Below are 11,666 nucleotides of genomic sequence, written 5' to 3'. Positions count from 1 at the left end.
CAAGACTTGTGAAACTGTCTGGAGTCATGTCCTGGTGAAGGTGGTCATGCTGTAGTGATGGCATTAAGGTCCTTCATAAGTCCTTCCAGGTGGGCCATCTCTTTGGTCAGCTCATCTGGTTCATAATTCTGTGGGAGATGTAAGCAGTTATTGACAAGGTGCCTTGCTTTCTTTAAAGCGGGACAGAGTTGGTCAGGGATTGTGACCCTGACACAGGAGAAAGCAGCAGCAGATTTACTGACAGTTATAGGAATTAGTAACTTGAAAAAACTCTCTTTTAAGTGCAGATCTCTTTGCAATAGGGATCCATAGTTTTACTGATTTTTAAGACGGATCATGTTATCTGTTTTCCTTGTATCAGTTCCTGCTTCAAGAGAACAGCTTCTTTTGAACCAAAATAGATAGTTTAGAAAAAGCTTCCCAGCTTAATTGGAAAAAAAGGTCGAATAAAAGGGTCAATAAAACTGTTTTGAGAATCATCATGCTTGCTAAAAATCATACTCCACTTTTAGCCTCAGTTGTCTAGTGTCATCTATACTGCACTGATAACAGAATTATGACAGCTGTTGGTGTATATAAACAGACACCATGAACTAGTTAATCTCAACACCTTTTCTAGGCTGACCAAGTCTTTCCCAGTACTGTGTAGTTCTCAACCTCTTAGGTTCTTGGAGCGTTTCTCCAAACCCTCCTTGCTCTCTCAACATCGTTTTCACAGAAGGGGAGCCAGGCTGCACGTGGTATTCCAGTACAGCTCTGCTAATGCCCAAACAGAAGTAACAGAACTCCTGCATGATTGTTTCTGCTCTATGTGTTTGAGGTCCACTATTGGACCTTCTGGCTAGAATCTAACATTAAAACTGGAGTCCTTCCCAGAGTGGAGCCCTCAGCCCTGACTGTGATCTCACTTTGCTTATAGATACAACCCTTTTCTTTCCTTTAAATAGAAACGAACATGGCAGGCACCTTCCAGTTTACCAAGCAACCTAGATTGTACCAGAAGAGTCATCTCTGCCCTGTGCCTAACGCGTTATCTGCTGACTATGGACAACGATAAATAGCAGTGAGCTGGAAGGACTCAGACTCATTCCTACAGGCTCTCATAAAAATGCTGAATCAGTTCAAATCCTGATTTTTAAAACTCATAATTTAACTAGTATTTAGTGTGCTGTGGTGACTTTATATTGTACTAATTAATGAAGAAATTTATTAATGGCTATACTTAAATATTACAAGTCTGTTAAAGAATAAACTAGTGAGTATATTTTTGGTACCAACTAAAGAAAAGAATAAAGTAGGAGTGACAACTAGACAGAAGGGCACCAAATCAAGCATGCATACAGTTCCTAGACCAATGCATACAGAAATGAAATCAAGAGGGTGTCAAAAACAGTGTGACAAAAGGAGAGGCCAATAAAGAAACAAGAAAAAGAAAAAAATATAATTCAAAATAAGCACTTCCTGTAGCAGTAATACAACAGCTAGTACTGTAACTTCTGGGCCTGCAATTTGAAAGGAAAACAGCTCTTCCAGTGCCTGACACCCAAAACATCCTCACTTCTTAACAGCTATTCCAAAGCAGCCCAACAGTTGCATCTTTCCCAGAAAGTCAGAACGCTTTCACATGAGCATCTAAAACCATATTTGAGATGATGGCTTGAAACATTTTGGCATTACTGCTGCATTTTCCATCTGCAGTGACACTTTGGCTGCTCTGCAGCAGCGCAGGAAGCTGCAGCTGCATGGCTTTAATAGGATGTGGGCACAGCATGCTTGCAAAAGAGACAGAAATAAATGACATCTTGAAGCAAGAATGACCACATCTTAAGCAGTACAGAAGAGCAAACGGCACCATTGGAGGCCTTCAGCTCTGTGAACAAAGATGCTCTTTATATCAAGATAAGCAGGCAAAAACCAGATGTGCAGGGCGCTTGTACAACTCCAGTACGGAGCTCTACAGAAACCTGCATATAAAAGGCCAAGTCGTACACCAGAGCTCCAACAGGCACTACATACCGTAGAGAACGAAAAGACCAGTGCTATAGATGCTATCTGTCTGTCTTCTTCTTGTAACTGTGATAGGCTAGCAGAAACCAGAAGCGCTGAGCATGAGTCAGGGAAGGGAATCTCGGAGAACATTACTCTCTGTTCAGCTAATAATAGCCTCAGTTTGGCCAAAATGCTGCCGAAGGTTTTCCAGTTTTTGACTGAGTGGGCCTTGTGGACTGGAATAGATGGAAGCACCACATCTGTTTAGCGTTGTGTAATTAGGAACGAAGGTACACTCTTAAGTGACTTTCAGATTTAGAAAGCACTACTAGTAATTGCAATTTAAGTGCTTATTCTCTGAATTTGCTGCCTTGTGTGGAAGGTATTTGCACTATATTTTTTTATATGGGTTAACAGGCAATGGCACTTGGTGGAAGTCAGAAGCCTCGATAATCCTCTGCCTTTGAAAGTCTCAGTGCAGACATTACCAAAGTACACAAGTAGCATATAAAGAGAGATTCACCACAGTTTGATAAGCACTGCCAAAGAAAGCCGCTGGCAGTGTAAGAGTACCTACGCCTTCCGAGTCCTCAAGCATCCTGGTGGTCTCCTGCACATCAGGGGCACTGGGAACTACCACTGGCATAGGAGGTCGAGTTCTTCCTAAAGTCCCAATTGACGCAGTCTTCACCGAGTGAACTGGATGGTTAGGAGCTTAAAATAAATTGTTATATAGTTATGCCTCAGTTAATTAGTTCTTTTGCCTATTCAGAAAGCTCCTGAAAGTAGGAGAGTAAAAAGGATTCTATTAGAGGAAAATGAACCCTTCAAATTATGGAGTGCTGAATTTTTGTCTAGTTTATCTACATACATGCAAATGCCTTGAAAATCGTACCGACAAAATTCACTCCAGTCTCTGATGTATTTCTTTTGATGCCCAACTCTACCCCCTGCCCCTTAAGGAGCTTCTCTCATTTTTCTTCTTAAAGTCTCCTTTTGCTCTTTTTGGCAAGTGTGTGTCTCCAGTTCTACCCCACTCACCTTGCTGAGTCAGTAACGGTGTGCTTGGCAAGGCTGGGTCATACGTGGAGCCAGCCGGTGGCACCGCTGGCACTGCAAAACTCTTCAGCGGGTGGGAAGGACGGACATGTGCTGTAGGGAGGTTCTGAGCTGACTCCTCCTCTTGTGCATTAGCCAGGTAAGACCCTGTGGTGCTTTCAGGATCCTGGTGGTCAGCACATGTCTGAGAGGAGGAAGCCGGCATGGTGTCTGTGCTAGGTGTGTTTCGAACAGATTCTACGACAGAAAAAAAAAAAAAAAAGTGGTTTCTTTTCTTTAACAGACATGTTCTCTGTGGTCAGATGGAAACACAGCAGTAGTGTTTGCACCCACCTCTTCCACGATTGCTGTTATAAGCTAACAAGTGAACTCACAGATGAACTATCTGTGTAGCAAATTAACACCAACTCTGTGTACCTGTCCTATTTTATGGTGAACAGCAACGGCTGTCTAATAACAAAACAAGCCTGAGAACTGAGCGAGTCCACAGGCATAACAGCAAATCAACAGTTTTGCACTGAAACAGCTACATCTAATAAGACCTCAGATAAACAGCATGGAACACAAATCTTCGTTCTCATTTTACCCTTGAGCATTTCAAGGGTATTCTTCAGTAGGTACACATTAAGCACATATCACTGTACTGCATACGGAATAGCCACCTTTTTTTTGTGAGATAGACTTGCTTTACTTGCTGAAAGCTAAAATGAAATCACAGACTTCATTTGTTTTTCTGCAGCAGGTTCCACCCTGATCTAAGAGAACAATGAGATGGTATCTTGAATCTAGGGCATTGTGGTCCTCCTTGGACTACATGCAGGAAAAGATCTGGACTGCAAGAGCTTCAGCAGCATAAATGCAACAAGGGCAACCTCTGCTTCTAACATCATCTGTCTGTAGATTTGCAGCCTCATGAGTTGCTTTCACAAGGAGATAGATAGGAAACAAGGCTGTTGGCTGTGGCACCTTAATGAAAATGTAGGCCTTAAGCTCAAGGAGCTCAGAATTCACTTCATCTCAAGACATTACCTATGTGCAACTTAGCAATACTGTGGCTTCAGAATTTTTCAGAGTGCTGGAGACATTACAAAGTTATTGCAAATGATTGTGCTTCAAGCATGAAAATGCTGCACAGAAGTCACCATGATTTTCTGTGTGCTTTAGGAAGATTAACTAATGCCAGCTCTCAGTAGCAAAGTCTGGACATTTGTCCTCTCTCAGTTTTAAACACAATTAATTAGGAAAAAAGTTCTCATACTAAGTAGCTCAAATCAGATTTAATCTTATGTTTCAGATGCCAGGGCTTAAGGCTTTAGAATAAGGCATCTTCCTATCTGAAGCTGTATATAAAACATTAAACCTCCTTTTCCAAGGACATCATCATGTATGAATATCTGATGTACATAAGAAACTGCTTACAGAAAACTCAACCTATCAAGGATTTTGTCTGCACTTAAACCCATTGCTCAGCCTCTCCTGGAACACCACAACAGAGACCAACCAAGTTTCAGGTTTGGCTTTCCACGTTTCACTCATTGCTCCATTACAAGCAAAATCTACCTGATCATTTATATCTCACCTGTGGAATTGGCCCTGTCTGAATGGGACATGGATGTGCCAATCGGCCACGGGTTGACCTGGTGATGGAGATAGCTGCGAGTTGGAGAAGCGAGGCTGCCGGAGTGGAAATGATGGTGAGGGTTATCAAGTGAATGGATGGGATGAGCACTAATCACAGCTGTGAATGAATACAAGACAGAAAAACACTTAACACACAGACAAGCATGCACATGTACTGAAACGCACCATATCCCTCCCTTCTCCCACAGCACCACTGACCAGGGGAGCCAACCGCTCAGCATTTACAGTGACACCAAAATGACGCGTTTCAATACCAGTTTTCCAACTCTGCTCCAGCACCTTTGCTCCCTCCATGACAAGACAACCCCCCCCCCCCCCAGAAGAAGCAGAACTCTTCATTTTCCTGTGCAGAAAGTGCATCTCTCCTGGCTGTATCTTTCAAATGCTTTCTGGTACACTTGAGAAAAATGAAGCTCAGCTCCCTTTAGAACTTCCATGTATTTCGTGCTGTGCTATTAACATCAGACCTAATACAGGAGACACAAGCTCAAATTCCAAAATACTTTCTGGCTGTCATTGAATTTCTTAACACTGTAACCAAATGTGGCATCTTTGGTTAATTAAATAATGCAATACAAAGTAGGACAAGACACCGAAGACTCCATTCATTCCCTCTGTGCAGACTTAGTAAAGCTCTGCTCTAATACACTCAAACCCAAAGCCTCTTTTTCTTTTTTCCCCTCTTTTTTTTATCTTGCTGTTTTCTTTTTCCTGTTTGAGAAACCCGAGTTTAATGTAAGTCATCCTTTGCCCTCACCCTTTTGTGCTAACTGCAAAGCAAACTCTCCGTACTCCCCAGCTGGGAGGAAAAGCATGCACAGAGTTTAGTTGTTATGACACAGTAAAATACTCAATTGCTTAAAATCATCCAGAAGAAAGAGTCTCAATACAGAAACCAGAAGGGAAATGCTAGCACTAGCACCATAAAGAAAAAAACCAAACACGTTGAGGTTGGTTGTTTTCCTTTGAACCTTTTCTGGAAATTCTCCAGATGTGCTGCCTTTGAAAGTTACTTTCTAGGAATGACATGATGCAGAAATCCATCACTGTAACACTGAGCGCAAGACTTCTTGCATTGATGCATGTAGTTTGAACTCAAAGACTGACTGAACAAATCTGAACCCTCTGGCTTCCTCATTTCCTGGAAAATAGCCCATCAGCAGGACAGGGTAAGTGAACTGACCAGTGGAGGCAATATATTTGGAGATTTTCAGCTAATAAACAGTAGTAAATAATTTCTCTCTCCCATTGAGTTACGCCAACAGAAAGCTAACATCATTATCAACCTCCTGTAAATGAGGAGCACTGAAACTCTAATGCTGAGTAATCAGTAGGTTCTGGATTTAAATTCCATGAGATAGCTGTCAAGGGGATGTGGAAGGTCAGATCTTCTCACTAAAAGCTTCAAGCAAGATTAAAATGCCACTTCGTCTTGCAGGTAACTGACAAATGGAGGAATAACCCACAAAAGCTCGGCCATCAGAAATCTTTGCAGAGGCATCAGGGACCCCAGGAGTTCTCTTACCTGTCAGCAAAGTAGGAGGCATGAAGATTTTAAGGCATAAAATTTTACAGGCAGAAACATTTTAATTACTCCTATTTGTAGAAACCACTAGGCTACACCAGTGTTTCAGCAAGTATTTCAATCACTCTCAAACATAACACATTACTACAAGAGACTGCCTTATATGTTTTTGTAACTGCAATAAAACATCACACACATGCACTACAGCTTTCAAGACATTTCCTAAAAGCTTGGAGGTGGGGAGAACACCACAAAATCACAGTAGCTCTGAAACACTGTCCAAGGCAGAATATGGTGAGCAAGTGGGGAAAACCTGACTCAGTATGTTTACCCTGCCACCGAGCCATCCAGCTTAAACTGCTGGGTTTTGTAATGATTTGCTGGGGCACCAGTCCTAAGCCATGTATAGCTTTACAGGTCAGAAGTTGGTATGTTGTACCACTGGCTCTTAATGAAGATCATGATGCACTGTTTAATTTCGAGGAAGAGAAAATTCAGATGAAGAACCGGATAAAGAGAAACGCGGTGTGTTAAGAAAGAAATAGCCCTTTGCTTCCAAATATCCTTCCAGAATCTTGGTTTTCCAGTTGTCAAAGGAGAAGCTAACCAGGCATACACCATTCCTGTTGCATTACTGTAAATTAAAGTAAAATTGAACATACTAAATTCGGATAATCTAGTATTTAAAAGGTAAGTAACTAGATGTGAATGCTACAGTGGAGGCTAAAAAACACAGTAGGAAGGTATCTGTAGACACAGGCTTTAACGCGCTAAATGGTCCTGCTTCTGTGTTGCTTGCTGAGAAAGGGCCTCATCTACCAGTGTCAGTTTTCTGCATAGCTTCTGCAAAAAGGTATCTAAAGACATTACATTAATGTTTCCACTTACTATAAAATAGCGACCTGCAGCTGGGAGGCCTCAGGGCCTTTGCAAACAGGATAAGAAGTCAAAGTCACAAAAACAAGCCCTAAGGCACCAGAAGACCTTCCAGCGGCCTTCCTGACATTCAGCACATCACGCTAACCTGTCACACTGAGCCAGGTGTGTCTGTTCTGTCCTTTCTGGGCAGGGCAATATCTAATAAAGAGGGGGAAAACAGATAGGCTTTGCAAGCAAACACAGCAGGACTGGTATCAAAAAGGGATGTCACAGCTGGGTTTAGCGCTGCAAGGGAGAGTTCATATCCACAGCTGTATCTGCCAGCATTACCGCATCAGCTTGAATACCACCAAAAAGTAGAGCTGGAATGTACCACCTCCCCAAAACATGTATCACCACTGTACCACTTGTGTCAACCGTCCATCTTTTCATCCTATGCGGGGCTGATCTTACAAGTTGCTGAGTATCTTTCCCACTGAATAACAGCGTATGAGGGGTACTTCGCTAGGCTGTCTCTGCAGAGCACTCGGCACACTTCAGCACTGGCTCCTTTATGAGTTTCTGTTACGCTACGTGTATCCAGTGCTGCATCCCATTTAGAGAACACACACTTAAAAGTGCGCAAGGGAAGACTTACTGCAGTCTGAATTTGGTACGGGGTCACACAAGTCTGAATTCATCACATTCCCTGCCATGGGACAGGAAACCATCACAATCCTGTAGCTGCTATGTCCCGTTAGACACCCGTATTTGACAGCAGACAGAACTTTTAAGAAACTAATTGGAGTAAAGATCGTTAGGGTAAAACTGTATCCTTCACTCCTCCCTCGTATGTGTAAAACTGGCAGAAAGCAAGGAGCATCAGACTGTTTATTTTAAAACTAAAGAAAAAGGATACTACTCTTGTCAAAAGGTTGTAAAACAGGGGAACAGTTTCAAGTTCACAACTGAGCTAATCAGGTCATCAGGATGCTTGGAAAAGCACATAGAGGCCAAGAAAACCAAGCACTCACTTCAGGTAAACAAAGCAAAAAGTTAAGAAGTTGAAACATAACGGACTGGCCTGAAATGGTTCCATAAACCACAAGAGCTCGCGGTAGCAATTACCTGGCCACAGGGCTGAACATGAACATAGCACTCAGGGAAGCCTGAAGCTCAGACTAGACAAGCGCTCTGTAATTTTGCCTCATGGTTCTGTCACTGCATGCTAACTTCTGTACTTTTCACTTGTGTTCTCAGGTCAGGGTTTCAGCCTAGTTGATCTGAGGTTTAGCCAAGTCCCCTTCCATCTCAGAGTCACCATTTGAAAACTAGGTATATTAATTCCTAAAATATTTTAAAATAACAATTAAAATAGATTTCTACTGTCTCAACAAAATTCAATTTCAGCACTTTTGCTCAAATCACCATTAACTGATAGGCAAATGCATTGATAAGAAATAGCCAACCAGACATCCTCCTCATTTAAGAGGCTGCTCAGCCAGATTTGCAAAACCTCAGCCTCTATCAGTGGTCTATCCACATTCTAATAAATTAGTATAATAGACAGATAGTGGAGCAAAGCCACTGCACATATTGCAGGCTTTTGGTATCCCTTCCCCAAGATAAGCAGTGTTGCTCCTTCAGAGCTGTTTCTTCTGCTCAGTAAATTAGGGGACTAGCTCACAAGTGGGGATGTCTTGCACCAAGACGCATGGTGATCTATTTATTGCCCCGGCTCTCTAATTCTCTCTCCTGGATGAGCAGCCGAGTTGTTTCTGAAGCCGCTCCTAAGCCACTACTGCATTTTAGCATAAATCTGTACCAATGTTGGTTTGCTGTATGAGCGTGGACTGTAAACTACAGCTGGTCAAGAAAAATGTGGTGGGAGAGCCATTACATTTAATATTTTGGTAGAAGAGTAAGATCACTGCAGATAAGGGTAAACACGGTCATCTAGAAAAGAGTAAGCACGGCTCCTGTAGAAGTAAATCCCGTATCACTAACCGCAGAGGTTCAGGACAGTGCCGGTAAATATGAAAATCAAGGGAACCAGTGAATGTAATACAGCTGCATTTTCAAAATGGCTCTGACAAGGCTCCACTCCAAAGTTAAAATACTAAGTTGTTGTTGGAGGGAAAGCTCTTTTGTGGACTGAAAGCTGGTTACAGAACGAAGCAAAAGGATGATGATCAATTTTCCAGACAGAGGAGAGTCAGCAGGAGATTCCCCAGGTATCAGTGCTGGGACTGGTTTTAATCAATTATCTTTCTCAGTGACCCAAACATGGAAGCAATCAGAGAAATCTTCAAGTCTGGAAATTTTATGAAGGTCTTTGGGGTAGTCCAATGCTATTTTTGATGGCAAGGAACTCCAGAAGGACCTCACAAGGCCTAGCGAGCAGGCAAGAAGATGGCTGGTAAACTTCAGCATAGCTAAATAAGCTATTACAGTAGTTACACACTGAGGGACAAATAATCCAAACAGTACTGATACAATGCTGCACTCAGAGCTGGCAGCTACAACTCAAAGAGTTTTGGAGATATGGCTGACAGATCACTGGTATCATTATCAGCAAGGAAGGAAATGAGAACAAGGCAGAGGATGCTGTTGCCCGCTCTGTAAGAGCTCAGTGGTACTGTGTGCAGCTCTGGCCTCTCTGCACCTCAAGAGGCACATGGTAAAGTTAGAGAAGGTTCTGAGAATGACAACTAAAGTGCTAAGGGGATAGCAGCCTCATGAGGTGCGGCTAAAAGGCTACGACTGGTTTGTCTGGGGAGGAGAGAACCAAGAGTGGAGAAGAACCTGACAGATTTACCAACCCTCTGCAATTCCTGTCTAACAGCTGGATACTGGCAGAGCACAAAGGGAAAGGACTATAAAAAGCAGCCAGGCTCCCAGGCTCTCCGTAAAAAGCACCTACAGTTATCACCACTGGAGACTGGGACAGACAGACGCATTCCTAACTCCTCCCCACCTTTTGCAGCATGCCTCCTGCTCGCTCAAATACAGCTGTTCAGTTTTTCCTTTGAACTTCCTCTATCTCTGCCTTTTGGATACGGGATTCAGGATGCCTTCTCTGAGCTGCTTCCACTGCAGATATGGCAGACTTACTTGAGAGAAGTAAGTAGGAAGGCAGCATGTGAGCGTTGGTGCCTGTGCATACAATGTCAGCGCAGCTTGTTTGGGTGCTCCCAGTTTCAAGCCAGCTGGTAGGTGGGCTATTGACTTACGCTGAGGTGGTTGAGAATCAAAAGGCATCATCATCTTGGGCCTCATCCCCCTTCTTCCTGCCAGCGTGGACATGCTATCCTCTGACTCATGCCCTGAAGGAAAGATACTGAAGGTTATTTTACCATTGCAGCGAGACTTCTGTGATAACATACCAGACGGCTTCAATCCTCCTCTCTCTACTTCCGGGCTGTCCTGTTTGTAAGCAGCTCTGTGACTCCTAATTGATAAAGAGAGCTCTTTCATCCTTCACTAGAAGGTGGAAAAGAGGACAGCTAGGGTGAAGATGATTGGGTGCTGGAGAAACACTCCAGGCCGTAATACAAACCTCTGGCAGTGCAACGAGTGGCAGGACAAAGCATCACACGTATGGGCAAGACATGCTGCATTAACAAGTTAAGCACTCATCGAGTGAAAACTCACCCACACCTCGAGAGCTGAGCAATAGCTGGTTAAAGCACCAAAACCTGATTGTGTGTTTGACCGCTGAAAAAAGGTCACACACATCTCTCAATAGTTTAATATGAAACACTCGTTAGATGATCTTCTGATTACTAATCAGTATTTACAATGGAAAATTCATGATTTAACTCTTGGGCACTCAATTTTCTCACTAAAACATGTGAGCCGTCCTTTTCAGAGGGTCTGATAAACTAGGCACAAAACCAATTCACTACTTGGAAAATAAGAACAAAAAAAGACAAGGGTAACTGAATAATAAGTCAAAAAAGTGGTTTCACCAGATACAGTAATATGTATTTAATTTTAAACATCATGGTCAAAGCACTTGCTGATAAGCTCACCTCTGTAGGAATTCCGCCTTTGATGGATATTGCTGTCCATGGAATTATCAACTGGGGTGATGTCCTGGGAGTTGCGAGGGATTGGGGTATCAGTCATGATTGGATTGGGATCTGGAGATTTATCAATAGGTTTCAGCTCCAGCCTTTCATGATGGATCCAGAGGTCAGGAGGCTTGACATCTTTGGAGTTTCCTTTGTACTTGTGGGACCCATTCACTGATTTGCAGGCAGCTCGCTTCCTTGGGAAGGGAAACAAACAAAATGTTCTTAGATGTAGGCTTCCTTTCACTTGTTGAAAAAGGCAAATTTTTACTGAGATGCCCTTCAGATCTTGTACCCAGCTGAGCAAAAGCCACCCACTGGCCAGGAAACTTTGAGTTTTACATACAAGCACATCCGACATCTCAAAGCATGTTCTGCAACTCTGATGCCATGGAATTTTGTCTCAAATGCTACCACACACTGCAGAACTGTGCTCTGCAGTCTAAGCTTTCATTAACAAAAATTAAATTTCCAGTAGTTACGGTTATTAAGAGAATATGCTAAACATGAAGTGTATG

General features: G+C 42.8%; 1 protein-coding gene across 1 annotated transcript in view; it reads right to left on the bottom strand.

The window, feature by feature from the left end:
* Nucleotides 1-44: 44 nt before the first annotated feature.
* NEO1 (neogenin 1) overlaps nucleotides 45-11,666 on the bottom strand; it is a 150,412-nt gene continuing 138,790 nt past the window's right edge. Inside the window, exons 23-28 of the mRNA XM_035899461.1 lie at nucleotides 11,107-11,345; nucleotides 10,306-10,398; nucleotides 4,628-4,786; nucleotides 3,031-3,285; nucleotides 2,567-2,703; nucleotides 45-128 (exon numbers count right to left, since the gene is read on the bottom strand). Of these exons, the coding sequence (XP_035755354.1) occupies nucleotides 45-128; nucleotides 2,567-2,703; nucleotides 3,031-3,285; nucleotides 4,628-4,786; nucleotides 10,306-10,398; nucleotides 11,107-11,345 (967 nt within the window). The remainder of the gene's footprint in view (nucleotides 129-2,566; nucleotides 2,704-3,030; nucleotides 3,286-4,627; nucleotides 4,787-10,305; nucleotides 10,399-11,106; nucleotides 11,346-11,666) is intronic.

This window comes from Egretta garzetta, unplaced genomic scaffold (genome assembly GCF_000687185.1).
Source record: "Egretta garzetta isolate BGI_Z169 unplaced genomic scaffold, ASM68718v1 scaffold287, whole genome shotgun sequence".
NCBI classification, from domain to species: Eukaryota; Metazoa; Chordata; class Aves; order Pelecaniformes; family Ardeidae; genus Egretta; species Egretta garzetta.
This window is presented reverse-complemented; position numbering and strand designations above follow the sequence as displayed.